The sequence below is a fragment of the Oreochromis niloticus genome, linkage group LG6 (assembly GCF_001858045.2).
Source record: "Oreochromis niloticus isolate F11D_XX linkage group LG6, O_niloticus_UMD_NMBU, whole genome shotgun sequence".
Lineage (NCBI taxonomy): Eukaryota > Metazoa > Chordata > Actinopteri > Cichliformes > Cichlidae > Oreochromis > Oreochromis niloticus.
The window spans coordinates 16,302,186-16,323,367 of NC_031971.2; the positions used below are offsets into that span (position 1 = coordinate 16,302,186).

The 21,182-nt window shown below is 41.3% G+C and overlaps 1 protein-coding gene across 3 annotated transcripts in view; it reads left to right on the top strand.

Annotated features, from left to right (window-relative positions):
* The first annotated feature begins 1,380 nt into the window (after positions 1–1,380).
* znf827 (zinc finger protein 827) overlaps positions 1,381–21,182 on the top strand; it is a 74,585-nt gene continuing 54,783 nt past the window's right edge. Inside the window, exon 1 of one of the 3 annotated variants that reach the window (XM_025907992.1) lies at positions 1,381–1,805. In XM_025907992.1, coding sequence (XP_025763777.1) covers positions 1,763–1,805 — 43 coding nt within the window. In that variant the 5' untranslated portion in view covers positions 1,381–1,762. Of the gene's footprint in view, positions 1,806–17,594; positions 17,928–21,182 lie in introns of those variants that run through there. The other 2 variants (XM_019360052.2, XM_025907991.1) reach the window with 2 other exon arrangements.

Genomic DNA, 21,182 nt, shown 5'->3' on the forward strand with positions numbered 1-21,182 from the left:
CACAACCCAACATTATCCTCTCCACAAATGAAAAAAAAAAACCTAATGGAGTGTCTTAATCATTTCATGCAGGAGATGCAATATAAAATCGCTCTTTTGCTATTTGTGGAACATGTTTGTCCACTCTCCTCCTGATAGGCCCCATTTAATCATGTTGTTCTGTTTCCTAATTAGCAGAAATGCAAAGTGTCTTTGTCACCTGTGGACAGCCAAGAGGGCTAATTTGGGCTTTTCACTAATTGCCACGGTAACGAGCCTCCTGCGCCTCCGCTGGGGGTGGGTGGAAGGCATGGCAGGAGGAGGACTGGAGAATGGAAGGATGGAGGGATGAAGACACAGCTCTGCTCACACACGGCCGAGGTGTGAAAGAACGCGGCAGGCCAACAGAACACAGCCTGGAGGAGTCCAACAGCAGGGAGTGGGGGACAGCCTGCGCTGTGAAAAAGCCCCAACACCCAGCTGAGAGGGAGGAGGATTCAGCTCTGGCCAGTTTTGCTCTCTCTCAACTTTGATGGGGAGATGACTACATTGGGTTGGATAACTGTTGGACATTTTTCTGACACCGACACTTGTTTTTCCCCCCCCACCTGATTTAATACAGGTTTCCACACAAATGTACTCTTTTTAAAAACTGTTCTTATTATAGACAAACTCCAGGAATAACTCTGCAGGCCGTTTTTTTACATGAAGTTTGACATGTGTGAAACCTGACTGTATTCTTCTTTATGCACTTTTCATACACATTGCAAATTATGTTGAAATTAAATTTAAAAAAAAGAAAAAAAAAGATTGCATTGCATCTAGTCGTACTCACCACGAGCCCCCTATTATTTATTTCCAGTGTTTAACTTTTACCGTGACGCAAATTGAGGGCTAATATTAATCGTGATAAGGATTATTTTATTTTATTATATATATATGTATATATATATATATATATATATTTGGATTAGGGTTTTAGTGAAAATTTATCCACGGAGCGCTGAATTTAATGTTAAATATCGCCCCGGATTTAGCGAGTTCCACCAGCAGGTCAGAGCTAAGATGTGCATTCATGTTTGCATGCACCGCATAAATTATCGTCACGCTGTTTTTTATTTCTATACATATATAAATATATTTATTTATTTATGTATAATGTTTTTTTGTTTGTTTGTTTTGTTTTTGTGGGAAGGAAATTGCTCTGACTCCCTTTAATGCAACCCGACTCCATCAATATGCTCTCTCCGCCGAATTATGTCCCTGCTTTCTCAAATATATTTTCTGTTCAGTAATACACTCTGAAAGCTTGGGGGCACCTTGTCCGTACGCTGCTCTCGGGGGCGAGCTCCTCCGATGTGTACGTGCGCGCAAGTGTGCGTTTGAGTGAGTGAGTGAGTGTGTATGTGAGAGAGAGAGAGCGCGTGTGAGCGCCTGTGTGAGCGAGAGAGAGAGCGCGCGCGTGTGTGTATGTGTGTGTGTGCGTGCGCGCGCGTGTCTGCCTGCTCTGCTGTTGCTGCCCTTTGATCCCTGCATTAGTGTTAGTTAGGGGCTCGGAGACACACTTGCACCGAGAGCAGCCATAGTCAAGACACGGCAACAACAACAGCGGCACCTCCTCCGCCTGTGTGTTCCCATTCCCCCAACAATACACTTTAAACCGAGCAAAGCCAGGTGCACGACCAAGTCCCTGCCATCACTGGCGCCTCCAGTCTCAATGGGAAAAACCTTTTTTCTTCTTATCCCTAAACAAGGACGAGAATGTGATTAAAAACGGGGGAAAATGCCAAGGAGGAAGCAGGAGCAACCCAAGCGCCTGCCTTCACGTAAGTCGTTCGCTCGTTTTGTGCAATTTTAACGGCTCTCCGTGTGTTTTGCGCAGTAGTTTAGGGTTAAAGAGGTGAAACAGACAAAAGACTCGGCGTAGGTTATTTCTCCCCTTTTTAGGTCCGAGCGAGGCAGCCATGTTGTTGGCGATGGGTAACGTTAGCCTAGGCAGTGAGTGGATAAATGATACGTGGCTTTAATAAGGGTATAATCGATAAAGGTCCGGTTCCGCTAAAGGTTGCGGTCAGTTGGCATATGTGTTGGTTGTGTGTGCGTGTGGGGCGATAACGGCCGAGCGTTTTCGGTAATGCGTTCGCCTCCGCTAGGTCGCTTTTCGGATAGAAAGGGGAGGATCTGGGAGTCTGGCCGCAATAAAATGAAGGGTCAGTCGGATCAGACGAGCCAGACTCTGGCTACCCGTACTCCAGTGTTCCTAGTTAGCAATAGCGCTATCTAGCAACGCTCGGTAAACTTCATTTCGTCGGCAATAAACGTCCAACTTTCGCCTCATAGTTTTTTGCGGCTCCCGAGTCGTAGAGACGAAAATTCTTCTCGCTTGTTTGTCATCGACTTTTTTATTTTTATTTTTTAAAGTAAGGTTAATTTCTCTTTTCTTTTTTTCTTTCCGAGGCAATGCAATTTTTTCTCCCCCCCCCCCTACTCCTCCCAGTCTGCATGCAGGCTGTGTCAGAGCCATGGTCGGTCACCTGAAGTTCAGGGTTTTTCCCCCCTTCCCTTTTGCAGCCATTCATTGCAGACAGACTACGATCAATAACGCGGTTAGAAAAAGGAAACGACACTTGTGCTTCTTTACTACGTTTCTCACGGCAACGCTGTGTAAACGCCGCAGAAAGCCCATCAGAGAATCCCGTGCTGAAGCTGAATTGGGAAGGAGCTCGTTTTTTTTTTTCTTTTTACTTTTGTGTGTTTGACCCTACCGTGTCTTGGATGTTCGTATTGTGCCTTTTATCAGTCCAGATAATGAAAAGCTGCAGTGACACGCTCTGGCCACTAGAGGATTGCTGGAGACGTTAGCGTGGCCGATGACAACTATTATTAAAGGGTTTATCCAAGAGTGGCATTTAGTCTGCTCTTAATCATTCCTGCCCAAGACGTGCGTAAGCAAAAGAGCACAATTAGTCATATTAGTATGTAAATGTAATGAATAACTGAGTGATTCATGTTTACATCAACAGTGGCTTGATGCATTTGTCTTTGTGGCACTGTCTTCTTCTTCTTCATCATCATCATTTCTTAAATGTCAGATCCGGGGAGCTGCTCGGCCTAACCAGCACAGATCCCATTTTCCTTTTCTCCACTGTTAATATTAACTGATCTACTGTTCAGGTGTTTGACCTAGGGTTGAACTTGGGGAAATTGCAGCGGTTGGCTGGGAGGCATAGAGGTGGAGACGAGGTGACAGTGGGTGCAGGGACTGTGTGTGTGTGTGTGTGTGTGTGTGTGTGTGTGCTCCTGACTTGACTGACAGCGAGTCCTCGCTGATGTGCTGCATAAGGAGTGTGTAAGTCACATGGATGAACCGCGCAGAGCAGGGTCACGACGTTTAAATGATAAGAATCCGCTTCAGCCTGCGTACTATCACTACACATCCGGGGGGGGGGGGGTCTTTAATGGCAGTTGTGCAAAGGCATCTGTTTTGCCAAAGTCTTTTGTGTCATGACGTGTGTCGAGCGCTCGCCGTAACTCTGAAATGCAAGCAGTGGCACAATAATTTCACACGTGAGGTGTATTCATCAGTTTGCTCTGCCATTCTCTCTTTAAGAAAGGTTTCAGATTGGGGGTGGGGGGTTTCTACTGTACAGCCCACTGTACTCCTACGAGCTTATACTCTGCTTTTCCTGGAAATAAGAACACGTCTGTAGTCCTGTTCAGGTGGAGTGACTCACTTTGTGATATATATTCAAATAAATTGTATTTTTTGTGTGTGTGTGTGTGTGGGGGGGGGCAAGCAGGAGGGCAGCAGCACTTGAATATCTATTAAACCATCTCAGTTTTTGCATTCTAGACTTCGAAAGAAGCAGCAAGGTAAAGGCACTGGATGGAGTTTGTTAGTTTAAAATGTAAATATTTGGCATAGCGCGTGAATCGAAATGAACCGTTCTATCAGACGAGCGGTGAGCTGATTAAAATATAAGATCCAAGCAGAGGGGAATGAGAGGGGTTGCTTAAGATTTGTGATTTAAGACAACTGGTGTTTTCAGAAGGTGCACACGGTTTTGTGATAAAAGCTGTGTTTGGCACAGTGTGATTATGTATAGTCTGGATCAGCAACACAAGAAGTCCCAGTATTTTCTCTCTTTTAGAGCACATCAACCTTTCAATTAAGCCGCTTCGTAATTGGCCTGCAACAAAAATACTCTTCACCCACGTATCTGAAACCATGCGCTCCCGTGTAGGCACTGTACTGGAGCACTGCTGTGCCTGTTCCTGGCTCTAAATGAAAGCTTCTTTTTTTTCTGATTTAGGAGTTGTTTCCCTCCTCAGTCAACAAACTGTCACAGAAAAGTATGAATTTGTCAGAAGCTTTTTGCGCTTTGTTTTGGATCTTCCCACTCTAGAATGGAAGTGTCACCCCATGCCATTCGCTGTCAGTCTGTGTGTTTTTCATTATTCAGCCAACAACACCCTGGTGGTGTGCCAGCCAACGAGCACAATATCGAGCTTCAAATCTCTTCATCTGTGGTGAAAAAGGGCAAGCTAATACACTGGCTTTAATGCTGGAGGTGCTTTATCTTAGCACAGACCCAGATATATGGGCTGTGCTGCCCAGTGTGCACTGTCCTATTGTCTGTGGCACAGCTTGTGAGTGGAGACTATTCTTTAAGTGCGTGTGCATGGCACACACATGTGAAAGTGTTATGAAAGTGAACACACAACCTCTTGTGTGTGTATGTGTGTGTGTGTGGGTACATAAGCTGGCTATGGAGGTCACAGTACAGTATGGCGCCTTCACTCTGACAAGTAAACATGACCTTTGGTGCCACAATGAAAACAGCCATTCTTTATGACCTTGTGGTGTGTTATTGTGTGTGTTTGTGTGTAATTTTGCTGCCTTATTATTTGCGCTTCAAAGTTAGGTTAAAATGCGTAAAAGTTTGGATATTTTGCATGTGACTTTGTGCATTCAAAAATGTTGGAAGCAGCGTTTTGCCACCTTCTGTCCCCAAAATGTCCATATCAGAGCTTCCGCTTTGCTCAGATCACCCACTCCGCACCACCTCGCGCTTCTCAAACAATCAAGAAGAGCCACATCACAAAAAGCACCGTCCTCAGCTACCGGGGAGGAGCCTTCTCCGTCCGCCCCTGGTTATCTTCAGCTGAAATGGAGTTGCGTTGGACATTTCTAGACCTAATTCTGCTTGTCTTTGTCAGCCAATAGCTGACTGACTGGGTGGCTCTGGAGCTTACTGTAATGGCGGGTCACTGGCTACCTTCCACTTGCTATGATTATAATGACCTTGGTGGGGCTGGGGCTTGAAAACATTGGATTAAGGGGAAAGGAAAATGAGAGGAGGTTTCCATTTCGCTCTTGGCATAAAATTTGTGGGGGAATTTCTGCCAAGAACACCCCCTCCCCAACACACACACACACACCCTAACATCACCACTGCTGCCCCTCAAGTTGATGAGGCTTGGGTGCACTGGCGGCATCGGGCGAGTAGAGCTCAAGCGAGTAATGATACACAGCCTTTAACTTAGAAATGAATTATAGGGCAGGGGAAAGGTGGCGGACACCTCTCTCGCTGTATACTGTCTTTGAAAGAAGAGAAACCTGCTTCTTTTTCTTCTTCTTCTTCTTCTTCTTTTTTGTGAGCATTCACGTTCAGTGAAAAAGCTGGACTCTGCCTTTTGTGTTTCACTTAATAGTAACAGAAAAACACTGAGAGTGATGCGAGTTTGGGCAAGGTTTAATGGGCCTGGTTTCAAAGAAGTAACTAAGCCTCAGGGTGAGGATCAATATTTATACCAAATGTTAACCTTATTTGCTGCTTCAGACAATTGGCGCAAAGCACACAGACTGCAAAAAAAGAAAAGGAAAAAAAAAACATTTCTTAAGAAGCAAAACTCTGTGTGGATCTGTTACTTGAAAATAATGTGAAATGAACGTGCTTTGAAAATTCTGTTTCACATCCTGTTGAAGGCATCATTTGAAATGCTAACCGCTCTTTACACAACCAGGCTAATACCTTACATTATTAACTGAGTGGGTTTTTTTTGGTATTATGTCTCCGTTAGGTTTTGGTTATGTTTGTCACTCGAGAACATTTGAATGCAGGCATGTCAGTTGAAAACTCTTAACACTCGGGGTCAAGTATGTTGGTCAGTGCCACGTTGGTAAAGCACAATGGAGATTTTTTCTTCTTTTTTTTGTCGTTAATTCAGTTTCTTTTCACTTTAATTGGATTTTATCACAAATCCAGAAATCAGAAATGCAATACTTTGAGACACAAAACAACGAGCCTTGATTTCCTATGACTTCTTTTTGCAGTAAATACAAGTCTGGGCTAAAGCGACATCAAGACACACAACATCACTGAAATTCATTTTTTTGTGTGTGTTGGGACCGAAGATGCACAATTGTGCTGAGATTTCTGGTGATAATTTGACATGTTTACGAAAGAAATCTGTTTTCTTGGAAGACTGCGTGCACTTACGGTTACCTAAACCACAGCGTGCTAGTCAAACCAAAACTACAAGGCCTGCTTGGATCTTTGTGGATTCATAGCTAAAGCACCACACAATGACAAGTGGTGGGCCAGACATAATCCTTTTGTGTCTAGACACACTCACACAAGTTATGCAGATTGTTATATTACCTCGCCAAGTCTTTTGAGGTTTCACGACCCAAGCGTCTGTGTGCATTTTTTTCTTTTTTTTTTAATTAATGGAGGAGAATCATGCGAGTTGGTCTCTTGCATACTGAGAAGGGCTATAACAGTACCAAATGCTAAAGGTTCTAAATACAGGATGATTTGCACTTGGACTTCAAGCACAGGACCAAAGCTCTTGCTGGGCTACAATGATAAAGCATCATATACACATACTAGTGTGACTGGAACATCGTCAGTAATGCCGTTTTTATTTTAGATGGTGAGATTCACTGTATTTGTGCAGAAAAAAGATGTGATTTTTCTTTTGATTTAGAAAAAGAAAAAGCTCCCCAAACTTGGAGAGTTTTTTTTGGGTTTTTTTGTAATGCATTAACATGCAGTCTTGGCCTGCGTTATAGGAGATTATAAGATATTAGAGTTTTTGAAGATGGAATCAATATTATCCTTTTTTTCCCTCTTTATTAAATATGTGTGAGAAAGGAGAAAGTCCTGTGCCTTTTTTTTTTTTTCTCAATTTGAGTGATGGAGAGAGACAGGAAGCCTGGGGGGAAAGAGCGGGTTAACGACTTGTAGTAAAGATCCAGCTGGCTGGGAATCGAACTGGGGACTTGGCTGCCTGACGGTTTTTGTGCCCATGTGGTACACACCCAATCACGCTTTGGGTCTCCCCCAGCTGGTTTAATACGATTCAGCGACGTTTTTAGCAGAAGAACTGACAGAGAGGCATGCTGCTCATAGAAATATAAAGACTGTTTAATAAATAGTAAAGGAATGCATTTGGCCAGTCATGGTGAAGAAGCATTAAAAAGCTTACTGTTCGAGCCTGTGGTAAGTTAGTTGTCTTAAAAATAAATTTTGGTACAGTGTAGCAAAGTTTAGTTCAAATTGTAACACAGGAAAAAAAAACTTGCACTGAAATGGTCAACTTGGAAAGGTTTTTTTTTTTTTCAGATGTGTGTTATCTAATCATTTCAAAGTGCTTTCTCTGAGCAGAGAGTCCTCTGCAGCACAAAATCAGTAGTCAGCCTAATACTTCAGTACAGTACCTGCCTGTCTGCCTGGTCGCAATCAGAACCCCCTCTGTGAGGAATGGAAGTGCCTCAGCCTTGGTAACGATTTTTCCCGTGTTGACAAGTCACAACATGGAGATCTACAGCTCGGAGAGCAGCCCTTTGGCTACGCAGAGCCCTGCTTGCACTGAGTAATAGCAATCTCACAGGAGTAGCAGGCTTTCAGCTGGCAGCAGTTCATACGGAACAGCTCGCCGGTGCAGCTGGGAAAGACAGAGCAGAGTGGAGAGGGAGAGAGGAGCTGGTGGTGGTAGCAGCAGTGGAGATGGAGGGAGGGAGGAAGTGGAGAGGAAGAGCTGTTAAGAGCTTTGGGCGGTTTCTCTGTTGTTGTACCACACAAGTGCATCCAGGCCCTGCAGGACAAGCCTTTAACAGGCATGAGGGATGGAGAGCATGAGAGGAGAGGAGGAGGAGGAGGCGGCGGTGGAGGAGGGAGGTGGTGGTGGTGGTCTGGGGAGCCGAAGCTGGCTAGTCGTGCCAGACGCCCGCTCTAAACAGGGATGTGATTTATTGTTTGCCTCTGTCTCACGTTTCACTCCTAGAAAGACACTTAAATTGCGTTGTTGAGAGATAAAGAACTTCCTCAATTGTCTTAAAAGAAAGACCACCCCCTGCGGGCTGTGAAGAATTTTTTGAGCATGTGGTACATCATTAACAAGTGCACCAAATTGGGAATATTTTTGGCACAAGGTGGCATCTTGATTTTTGTTTTTCGTCTGTGGATTCTGCTTGGGTTATTGCTCCCTTTTTTTTGTTTTTTAAACTGTCTATATACACGTCCTACTGCTTATGTATATTACACATTAATTACCCACAAAGCCACCTTTTAAAACTCTGTAATTCAATGTACGTATATTTGCTAGTGGGCCGGCCAACACGTTGATCTTTGTCACCCTTGCCTAGTGCACTCGGCATGGCACAGTGCTATGGGATGACCTCACTTCCTGTGTGGGTAGAGGAGGGCAGGAGGCCTCGTACGCACACACAAATGCACACACACACACACAGACATTCTGAAGCACAGCCTGGCTTCAGTTAGCCTTCAGCGCACCAGCCAGGCTAACCCCTCTCCCTCCATTTGGCACGGACGCGTTTCGTCTTTGCGCATTTGGGCAGGCACGAGCACGACGTGGGCTAATGTCTTTAACTAGCTGGTCTAACAGCTGTGTGTTTACAGCTTTTTGGGACATAGGATCAGTTTTATAGGAAGATTAAAAGTACAGAAGAAGGGGGAGGGGTCTGTCACAGACACAGGATAGTAAGACCATAAGGCAGTGACAGCTCTCTAGGGAAACAATATATCACCTCTAAAAGGGGGAGTGGAAGTGTTTGGCAGTGGGACAAAAATCCAGAGAAGTTAAAATCACTGATGTGATGTCATCTCCTGAGAAAGCCGTTGTCAGGGCGGCGTGAGGTTATTTACGATGCTGCATTTGCAGGTGAGCATCTTGACTAATTCGATGTTGCAGAGAAGCTTTCTCCTTGCACACGCGCTGTAGTTGTTCCATCTTCTGGCGCATTAAAACAAATATCTTGCCTTTCATTGTTAACCAAGGGCACATGCTCACTTGATTCTGCCCTTACGATGCTAATGAGATTAGCAAATAAGTGGATGTTTTTTTAGTGCAGAGTCCAGTGGCTTATGGTTCTTTTAAAGAAGCCAAAACCATAAGTAGAAACAAATTAAGCTGGACAAATTAGTCAAGTCAAGTTACCAGCGGTCGGATGTGGGAAGCTAAAAGACAGAATCAGATGGCTCAGCTCATAATTGCCCGTATGTTCCCACACCCCACCAGTGTTTTGACCGAGGTCCATGTTGGTTCAGATTGCCATGCCATTAATCCCTCGTACTCTACAGGGGAGTGGTCAGCGGCAGATGTATTTGCACTTCCTCCAGAAGGTTTTCTAGATTAGCCCAAATCCTCCCAGAAAAACCGTTTTAAAACCTCATTTGGCACGCACAGCCGGACTTTGTGCTCATAGCTGGCCAGAGAGCCGTGCCTCCCTCAACATCTCATTCTCTCTGACTCCCCGATATTATTATTTTTGTTTTCTTTTGGTTTTTTTTGTGGTTTTTATTTTTTTCCATGTCCCCTACCTTGTGGTTCTCACAGCGTAGCCCCACGTTGATTTTTGGACTGGGCAGTGTAATTGTTTGGAAAGTCGGTTCTGTCATTTGCATGTAGCAAGCAGCCACTTTTCCAGTTTCAGTGGTTTGACCTTGTTGTACCTGCCAGCCAGAAATGAGATCATCAGAAGAGTAGACGAGAAGCTGACATCTCTCCTCCACCTACCCGTGGCTTTAAGTGATGGTTGTCATAGCAATCATTATGCCACAGAACAGACTCAGTGGGTGAAGGATGGCTTTGAATGCGGCAGCCTCGGGTCACAACCTGGTTATGACAGAACAGATAGACCTATGAGGGTTGGTTGCAGTACACAGTCTGCACAAAGTAAACAGCCACATACAAACCTTGTGAGCTTCATATGCATTTCAGGTCGAGATTGAAATTATTAAAGCAGTGCCACCCCCTTTTTTTTTTTTTTTTTTTCTTTTTTTTAAAAAATACCACAAAGAAAGAGAGGCAGGTATTGGTGTAATGGAGAGGGGGAAGAGCAGCATGGGGCGAACAATGCCTCTCATTCCCATCAGCTGCCCTGGCCAGCATTTAACATGGAGATTGGAAACGGAATAAGCCTCCCCCCCATTCTCCCTGGACCTGCATGTAAATGAGGTTAGCGGTTAGCATTTCCTGCTGTGCTACAGCAGTTCTTCCCTCTTTCTTGCTCCTCTCCTCTCTCCTCCTTTTTCTTTTTTTTTTCTTAAGTAATGGTCTGAAAGTACTCCCCCTTTTCCTGGGGTAGGAACCGGGACCAATCCTGATTAGTGTCCCTGTCCTAAGTGACAGGCTAAAATCCAAGCAAGCACTGCCTTGGGCGCCTCTGCCAAACAGCCTTCAAACCAATACCACCATATAAAAAAGACACCCCCCCCCCCCCCCCCCACCACCACCACCCACCACCCCTATTTGCAAGATTCCCTCCCCTCTCGTCCTTCTCGCTCGTCTGCTCATTCTCCCCTGCCGTCCTTTCTGAGTGTCTCTAATAGATGCTGTCTCCATCGCTCTAACACACTGTCCTCTCACATACATGCATACATGCACATATAGAATTACCTCTCACTCTTCCCTCCTCTCCACCTCCCACCAGAGCTTGCTTTGTATCCCTGGGTGGACTGGCTGCTATAGAGCCAAGTGTCCCTTTTGCCAGTAGGGTGATTTACAAACAATACATGGACGCTGTACACACTCCCACCTTCCACCCTCCTACACTCTCTCACTTCTCTTCCACAGACACACAATCACCTCTGTGAGGAGCTTCAGTATGCCAGAAAACTACGCAGCAGGGTGATGGCCTGTTCTTTTCACACTTGTTCTAAAGAATGTACCCTGGCTTCTTCTGAAAGTTAGCGCAACACGCACGCCTCGGTTTGAACGAGGTTAGTTTGTTTTAAGCGGAAGAAAAATTGGTGGCGTCTGACTTGTGTGTCAAGTGGCTTATTATTGGTCGTTTTCAGCACCACATGAAATGATAATCTGCGCTCCATTTGTGACAATTCTGCCTTATGCAGAAAAGCAAATGCGTGAGGAATTTGTGTATTTCATATGAGGAGTAGGGATGCTGTTGCAAGTTTGGAAATTAGTATACTTCGAAACCTTAGTATTTGTCACTAATTCCTGTGTACGTTATAACTGTAAAAACAACCAAGATACTAGTGAAAAGTGCTTACATATACTTGAATATTTTTGCATACATACATGCATATATGTAAACACATGCATGTGTGGGCTCCATGTGGTTTTATGTGGCCACCGACATGTCTCAACCAATGAGTGGGTATGAGGGAAGTTTCTGAGTATGAGCAACTCGTCCTCACACAACCAAGAAAGTGTGAACTCAATCATTCAGACCGGGTCTGTCAAACATAAATCAAAAGGTCCAATCAGGCCCACTGGATGACTTTGCAAAGTGTGGAGTACCTTTTTTTTTTTTTTTTTTTTTTTAAGCATCTCCGGCTTAAGGACCACCATTTACATATTCATTTGTCTCCCTTCAGTTCACAGGAATTACTGCTCCTCCTAAATGTTGGTCAGATTTTAGTGAAACTTGTGCACGTTATCCCCTAATAGGTCTTTGCCCAAAATTTGCTCAGTGGCACAGTCATATTGGTTATTTTGCAGGGACCTTCCAGTTTTCAAAAGAAGCTCTTCTGCTCTTAGTGTTGCTTAACTACTCAATGGATTTTAATGGATCCCATTATTTTGTGCAATACAACCAACAACCAACCAAAGCTCATCACTCTGTTTCTGTACTTCACTAATTACAATAATATGTGAATTCTGATGGATCATGAGGCGGATGAGCTAAAACGTGATTGCCAGTGTGACTGGACCTTTTACTTAACTGCACTTTGTACTAAGAAGCATTATATTACAGGTTGTACTTTGTTTGTTAGTTTTTTGTAAAACAAATTTGGTAATTTTTCATATTTTTACTACAAGTAATTTTCATATATAATTCATATATAATAATTTTTATTTCAGTGGGTTTTTAAAAAAAATTATTATATATTTGCTTTATTTTGCTATGCTTGTCTACAGTAATGTAGACATTATATTTTCAGTAAACACTTTTACCAAAGTTGTGTTGAAAATTTGACCAAATAGATGAACACAAATATTTATTTGTGGCATAAAATGTAATTAATTTTTTAAAATGCAATTTAATTTAGTTTTGATTTAGGTGCAATGTGTTTTCACTTTATTTTATGTATGCTAACTGAAACTTTTAACCAGCTGGACTGATGACAGTTTATTACAAGTAAGAGGCCCAAACTAGGACATTACCCATGATCTGTCATATGACACTCTATTAAGGTGGTTAAACTAAGGAGCTGGGCCAGTGTGTGTCTCTGAATTATGATGTTTCTTTGTAGTTACATCAGACTGTGTTTCTTCCAGGTGCTTTGTCATCCGGTTTGTAAATGGATGGTTTATTAAATGTGAGCATTTTCAGAATGTACTTGCTCTTCTTTACTCTAAAAATAGCACAAATGGATTATTATGCAATATTTCCAACCACTTGTGATCAAATTGGGCTGAGCGCATGTGGCCCATGAACTGAAATGAGTTTGATTAATGTTGTTCTTAAGTCAGTTATTCCTAATTAAATAATAAGGATGCTGTTAAAGCCCTGCTTTTGAATTGCTTATGACTTTTTTTTTCTCCCCCCAAAAATGAAAGGTTTGCGTTTTGGCTGACTTCACATAGACCTGCCATCTGGCTTTTCTCCACAAAAAAATGGAGTACTAAATTATGGTTCATAAATTTAGTTTTTGTATAGAGTCCGGCTGTATTGAGATTAAAGCCATATTGCACTGCCTAACCCAAAGGAGGACTAAAAGTAGAATATAGCAATACAAATTAGAAAAGATGGTCTATAAAAACAGTATATTGCAACATCAAACAAAATAAAGTTGGCTCCTTCCATACCTCTTTGACCAAATAGCAATTTCGGCTAGTCAGTAGTTTTATTATTGCTGGGATTAGATGATTACTTACTGACATCTAGTTTTTAAAGACCACAACCTGTTCAAATTTGTGGAAATTGTTATTTTGCCGTGAAATTTACACACAGCCACGCAAAGAAACAAACCACTAAATTATATTCAGGGAAACCAAACCGCAAAGGCGCTGAATAGTAAATTTGAACCTTGACATTTAGCACTTCTCTTTAAAAACTGTGGCGTTCTCACATTTGGGGCAGTGAACCATAGTTGTAGCTTTTGATGGTTTTTCTTATTCATTTTGTATAGAACACCCCATACAATTACTTTAACTGATAAGAGGGGTTTTGTACAGCCTTGTCAGACTTGAGATGTTCTTTTCAAATGGCTGCTTAGATTATTTACCAGCGCTCATAAAGCAGATTCAGTAGAAAAGCATGACTCATCCCTACTAAAAACACTACAAGCAAAGAAGATGCCATTCATATTAAAATAAAAAATTTTTTGGCACAAAGCGTGACAGTTAAAATCATCAAGTGACCCGCGGCCGCTAAGAAGTTGACACAGCCCTCTTAATTGTTTAAACCAGAGCCCTGAAAATCCAAATATCCTGGCCTAATTTCTCTCTCTCTCTTTTTTTTTTTTAAATTAGCCAGTTAAACCCTCTCCTCTCTGCTGTGGAGCTCGAATTTCCTTCTTTATGTTCTGTTTTTATGTATCTAGCCAGAGTCAAGTCTATTCAAGTGGCTGGTGTTTCAGTAGCAACATTTAAGTCAAGGACATTCAACATTTATGGCATATTTTGCATCCATATCATAGCTTTGTAAATGATCTCAGGTTTTAATTTAACATAACATACACAAAATATCCACCACTATAGGAAGCAAGTTCATCCACTGAACAATAAGCGTGTTTTTGTATCCTTTACTCCTTTTTATTTGATGAGTGTAATCACGGCAGCCACGTTTATCTGATATTAATGATATTAACAAAACGACAGTCATGTCTTTGCAGTTCATTATTAGCTTCTGTTGACACTTTTGAAACTTTTGAAGCTGATTATGGAGGGAAGTCTTTGATCAAGGACTAATGATTATCTGATAGGCACTGGTGGCAGCTAGCTAATTGTTATTTGCGGTAAAATTGTAGGGTAAATCTAAACTACTTAGTCCGCTTTATATTTGTAACCTAGTCTACATTAGTAGAAATGTACATTTCAGATTTGGATTCATCCCTCCATAACACCTGCTGCCACTGATTTCTCAGTCCACTTATAACTCACCCATACTTGCCTATCACAGCAAAGTGGCCTGAAAGTCTCTTGACATCATTTGTATGCGACACAAACAAAACACAACAATGGAGGACATCGAGGCAATGGTGTACCTGCTGCTCAAAAAATCTGTACCTTGTTAATACTGGTTTGTGTGTAACCATTTCCATCGGTTTCAAAAATGGCAAGTTTGACTTTTGTAAAGTGACATGTACTCTGTTGATGTTGCATTTTTGGCTCAACTCAGCTCACTTGAAAACCCGACCTAATAGGTAATAATAAATACCTGGTACCAGGTACTGCCACGTAATGGAAAACCTTAAAAACCAGTCCAGTTGAGTCAAGTCGAGTAGGTGCTAGTGGAAAAGAGGTATTTTTGTATAATTTGGCATACCTCAACCTTTTCTTCCTGTTTCCCTTCCTTCTTGACAGCCACCCTTCCACTGACACCATTTCTGATGAGGCCTCAGTGAACAGTAGATGGGTCAAATGAAGTTTCGAACACATCTCTCAGGTCCAATGTGAGGTTTTCACTGGATTTTTTTTTTTCCTTATTACTTAAGGACAGGACATTCAAGTACTGTTGCCCTTTCAGTTAACTATTTGTAGATAATTGGCATCTTGTTACAATGTTTGAATAGCTGAGTACACAAAAGTCACCACAATCATTCCTTCCTGGGCGTCAGGCGGCATTGATGGTATAAGTGGAACGATACCATCTATATGTTGTTTCAGAGCTCTCGGTTTACTAAATTAGGATCTAGAAAAATGAGCTGTGGAGCAGACAATAATGGTAAGAGCTTTTAATAAGGCGCAGCAACATAAAGCATTCGTCAGAGTAAGACGAGGTTGCGGTTGCAAGACATTTAAAATGCATGTGCCAGTATAATGGCCTGCTCTCACAGGATGGACAGGTTCTCAGCAGTGCTTGCATCTAGCCCTCTATACATTCTGAACAGCTGTAAACGATATACACAGATGTTTAGGAAACTCCATAAAACAAAGCATTTACTTGATTTCTTCTCCAGAATATTGATAAATTGGAATGATTTGCACGTTTGTTTCATCATTGCGGTTTCAACACCTCACATTCACGCTATTATTTCCGATTACCTGCTCTGGATTCATAGTGCCAAATATCTAGCAGCATGTACTTTGGCCCACATGCACATTGAAAAACTGATTTCAGATCATCGAAGTCAGCATGTGTAGTCTGCATGATAACGCACGAATGCAACACACTAGCTAGAGTTTTTCTCATTCTTCTTTTTTCCCAGCGCTTTTCTTTGTCGACCTTTTCAAGACAGGAAGAAAAAAAAAAAGTCTTAAAATGCAATAACCTTGAAAGTGTTTGATAGTATAGGCACAGTGATTAGAAAATGCCTGCCTTTTGCCCACTCGGTTGAGAAGGGATTTAACAGTTTCACGTGAAATAGATGTTTCACATATTCTGAAGCTGGTTCTTTGAACAGTGACAGATAGCAGACCCTGGCCTGTTTTCACTGGGTACTTCAGTTAGTATACAAGCCTGAGCTGTTGTTTATTGTTATAATGATCAGTTTTAACATTTAGTGGGATATTTTCAGTTTTCAATTACAGAGGGTGTTCTGAAGTGTGTGCGTGTGTGTGCATTTTTGGGTGATTATTCACTCATATGAAGTTAAACTAAATTGGTTTACATTTAGCGGAAAATAACCAATTTTATTTTATATTTTTTAATAGAAATATGGGCCAATATACTGGCAGATATTCACATTGTTGACTGCTTCAGCCTATTGACGAATGCTTACGGTGGCTGATGTTTGTCTGTTGTCACATCAGTTTTGTGTTGTACAGATGTAGTACTTGATATTTGTGGAGCGGGCTACAAAGGCCTTTGAAACGGCGTGTGTGTATGTGTGTGTTTTCATTTATCCATTTCTTAAACCGTTTCCTTTACAAGATTAAAGGTCGTCTCATGAGTTTGATGATTTTAATTTGTGCATAATAAAGGGCTAAAAGTCTTGATATATCCCTAGTTTAGAACAAAGTTTGTTAAGCCAAACTTTCATACATCTTTTAAGTACATTCATTCATGACACTTATGTTCAGCTGTCATAAGTTGCTTATATAAACTTTGCACATTGTCAGTAGAATCAAGTCAAGACCTATGTGTTTGTTTGTTTGTTTGTTTGTTTGTTTTTTCCAAACGATATATAGGATTAGAGAGTATTTGTATTGAAATAGCTTGATGTTGAGCTACATAAAGCTTTTCTCGAATAAAGCCGGCCATTGTTTGCGTAAGTCATCTCTCGCTCGATCCCAGAAGTTCTCCTGCAGCACAGAGTGAGACACATTACCTGTCAAACAACAAAGGAACAACTTCACATGTTATAACGACATGCGTGGCAGCATTTGGCAAAGTTCATTGATTTGTGGAAATAACACACTTGAAAAGAAATCAGTCTTTTCAAAGCCGCCCCGTCTCTGCTGGCAAAACCGGTCACTTTGACCTCATAGAAAGCACAAATTGTCGCCTCACTTTTGTGCTTTAACACGTAACATCGGATCCAAACTAACCCGTTAAAATACAAAGGTCACGCAAGAACACAAGCGAACCAATCAGCAGTGTGTCTCAAGCTAAAATGACTGTTTTTCTTGTCGGTATCCTATGTTTTGTGTATGTCTGCCTGCCTGCCTGCCTGCCTGGGGGGCCGTTCCAACTGCCATCTGAAGGTAATGTGCACTGTGACGATTAAGCAGGAATCTCATGATGCATTGAAAACAGTCAGTGAAATGTTTGCTCTGTTAAACATCATAATTAAATATATAAGAAGGATTTGCTTCTGAGAAAACGACTGCTTTTTAATATGAATGTTGGATATTTGCGTTCTCACATGCACCTTTTGTTGGTTATTATTTAGAGTTTAGGGCTACAGTGCAGTAATATGGACATTACCATATTAGTGTCACATTGACATTTTTTTTTTTTTTTTTTGCATTTTAAGTTTACTTTAAAGTGACTATAATGAAGATTTCTTTCCTTTAGGGATGAACGTGTAATGTTTCAGCTTAAAGCTGCAGGATGTAATACATACGTCTCCCTCCAGCAGTTTAGGCACATAGCTTCGATGACACATCTGAGGTTATGAGCAAGAACTTTTTTTTTTTTTTTCTTTTCTACGTGAGATGCTAAAAATGGAAGGGAAAAATAAACCAGGATGTAAAGTGCACTTCATCTGCATTGAGGAATTTCAGAGGTCTCGGGCTCTCAGTCGTCTCATTCTCTTCCAAGAACACTTCTCCTTCCTGTTTCACCTCTGGCATGCCGCCCAAAGTACCCACAAACCACGGAGGCCAAGGCCGAAAATACACAGATGGTAATTTGCGCTACATTTCAATACGACTCAACCACCATTATATATAGCACTGCTGTCTGAACTCTGATCCCTACTGAGAGTATCACCTCACCTCACATTCCAGCTGAAAGATGGGCTCTTTATGTCTTTGTCACAGACACAAACACTTGGGCGGGATAGTGCAGGTAGCTGGACAAGAGAGGCGTCGATTCTGGATTTTTATCATTTTTGAACTGAATATTTGAATGTCTAATGTTAATCTTCATCAATACATGAGATGGCATGTCATGTAAAGACATCGTGTGCATATAACTGACATCCAGAGGGATGTTTTAGTGGTTTATGGATGGAGTTTTTCAACTGTCTACAGGGCTTCGCTTTCTTTACTAAATCACTGTATATAGTATTGACTTCATTTATTTTAAATATGCAGCTCTTGCTATCTGTGTTACTATAGGGTGAATATCTTGTTGCTAAAAAAAATTCTAACCTGTGACCCCTGAGGGAACGTTTTGGTTTGGGTCCCTTAGTTCGCTTGGAGGAGAGCATCACTATAAATCAATAAAAAGTTGATTTGTAGCTGTGCTTGTATCCTATGATAAAATGTTTGTGTCCAGATGAGAGTGGTTTCTTCCAGGATGACGATGCCTTCATCTGTGCAGAGCATCAGGGCTCACTGATGAAACTATGATCTCATCTTAGTTGAACATGGACAAGGTGGTGTCCTCCATCACATTCTCCACCACATTGTTGAATCACCACGAGAAAATGAGTTGATCAGTCCTTACAGTAGATTTCTAGAAACTAGTCACTTTATGATGGTCTTTCTATTCATTAAAAAATAGTTCTTTAAAATTTAAAAACTAGACTAGTTAAATGGCAAGAGGTCCATAACATGATTTTAAAAAATAGGCATCTAAATGGGACGTGTACAAACTAATAATGTAATGTAATAAAAGAAAAGTGCACAGCTGACATGACTCTGTAGAGGCACATACAAATAAACACAATGCATGCAAAAGCAGTGCAAAGGCCACTAGGGCTGTTCGATATAACGATATATATCGGATTACGATATAAAAACGTCTATCGTTTCATTTTACGCTATCATTTGTTTCGTGGTGTCGCAAAATAAACTGTTTACGGCAATATATTTTCATTATTTTGATGGTCACTGTAGTGGCTATATTAATTTCCTAAAGTTCTCTCTTTCTCTTATATTTAATATAACCACACTACAGACGGACAAGCGCTTGTTTTTATGCGTTGTCGTTAGCAACAACGACGGTAAAACCACCTCGTGTCCGCTTGTTTATTTTCCACATAAACCTTTCACAATAAAGCTCAAGGTCCTGTTGAGACTTTTCAAAATAAATTGAATCACGTGAAAGATGCAGAGTATTTACGGATGAGAAGCAAAAAAGAGCCGTCAGGTGCTAAAAAATAAACCTTAGACTCAAACGTTAGAACAGGCTTTTCCCCGCAGCACGCTGTGTAATAAATACTCACAAAGAAAACGGCGGCCGTTACAACCTATGTCTAAAAATTTATCGTTTCATGCATCAGTTAAAAAACTCGACTCCAGGTACGCGACGCCCAGCTGGAAACACTTCACGCAAGTCGAGCTGCCCGACATTCACAGAATTTACAGAAAAGGTAAATTTTTGTGATTTATATCGTTATCGGACGATAGATGTCTTAATATCGGGATGTGAGATTTTGGTCATATCGCACAGCCCTAAAGGCCACCTTCGTCTCTGGTCCCAAGCTCATTAAGGATGGATTGAGGCGAAGTGGAAAACTATCCTGTGGTCAGCGCACAGTTTAAAAGCCAGCACTAGTGATAGTAGCAGAATAGGGGTGCATCAGTGTATTTAGCATGGGTAACTAGCGCGTCTATGAAGGCACCAGAAGGATACATGCTTGTTTTAACAATGCAGCACCAAACAACGCTGTACTCCAGGCCTGCTTACGGGGAAGCTCTGAGATACATATATATATATATATATATACATACACACACACACACACACACACACACACACACACACACACACACACACACACACACACACACACACACACACGTAAGTTAGTTGTATTTGTGCATTTTGCTGAGACTATGTTAAAACAAATTAATTGCTGATTAAAATTTTTTTTTTAATTAGTTCGATATAATCATGATTAAAAATGGTGCACGGCAAGCAGCATCTTTGGTTATTATACATTTGATCATCCATACATGAAATTAAAACCAGCGTGCGAGATTAACTAGTGACACTAGAAAGGACTAGGATAGGACAGCAGTGTTAAGAAATGCTGTGATTAATTGTTCGAATAATAGTTAGATGGATCATTACACTATCACTTTCTTTTCTAACACAGGCTTGGGTTGGGGTTTGTTCTGTAGCAAAAATTTCCAGATGTTCCATAAATGCCTCAAATGTGAACCTAAGAAGAAGATCTAATGCGAACTAAGGTCACGTTAAAAGTGAATTCTAGAAATAGTTGTTGAATAGAGACACACACACACACAAATGGAGATTCCTGGATTTATTCGACAGATTAGTTTTGAAATGTTAAGCCAGGTGTGTTTTTATTTGTATGTTTTAGTATTACACAACAAATGCCTTCTTTTCTCACCTCCATCACCTTTGATTTTAATAATGCTGGCATTAAATTCAGTGAGCATTTTTATTAAAAACATTTGGACATTGTATTTTCAATTAAACAGATGTTTAAAATGATTTCTAAGTCATTGTTTTCTGTTTCAGTTGACATCATTTTTCACACTGTTACCACTTTTTTCCCCTCTTTTTTTCTTTGGAACCGGGCTGGAATTTTAAGAAGTCCCATTAAGCAGCCCTGCCCCTGTTTGACACTACAGTTTATCTTAAGATTGTTAAGCAGTGGTGTTGCTTAACATAAAGGACAGGCACACTCTTACAAGTTCATTTAACGTAAATAGGTGGCATACTGTCCTGTATGACATTTCGCCTCAGTAATCACTGGTATTGCCCGTCGCCTTGTTGGTTGTCATGTTTCATCAACTTCCTAATGGAAACAACACGATGAATAAACTCGATGGAGTGATGGTCATGTTGTTCCTGCAAAGGAACATCAGTATTCAACAGATTTACAGATGTGTCCTTACTCTAAACACATTGACGCCTTTCGTTATTTTTAAACCTTTGATTTTATATTCAAAAATGGGAAACGACAAAAGAGCCAGGATCTGGATTTTAAAAAATTTTATTGAATTTTTTTTTTTTGTTA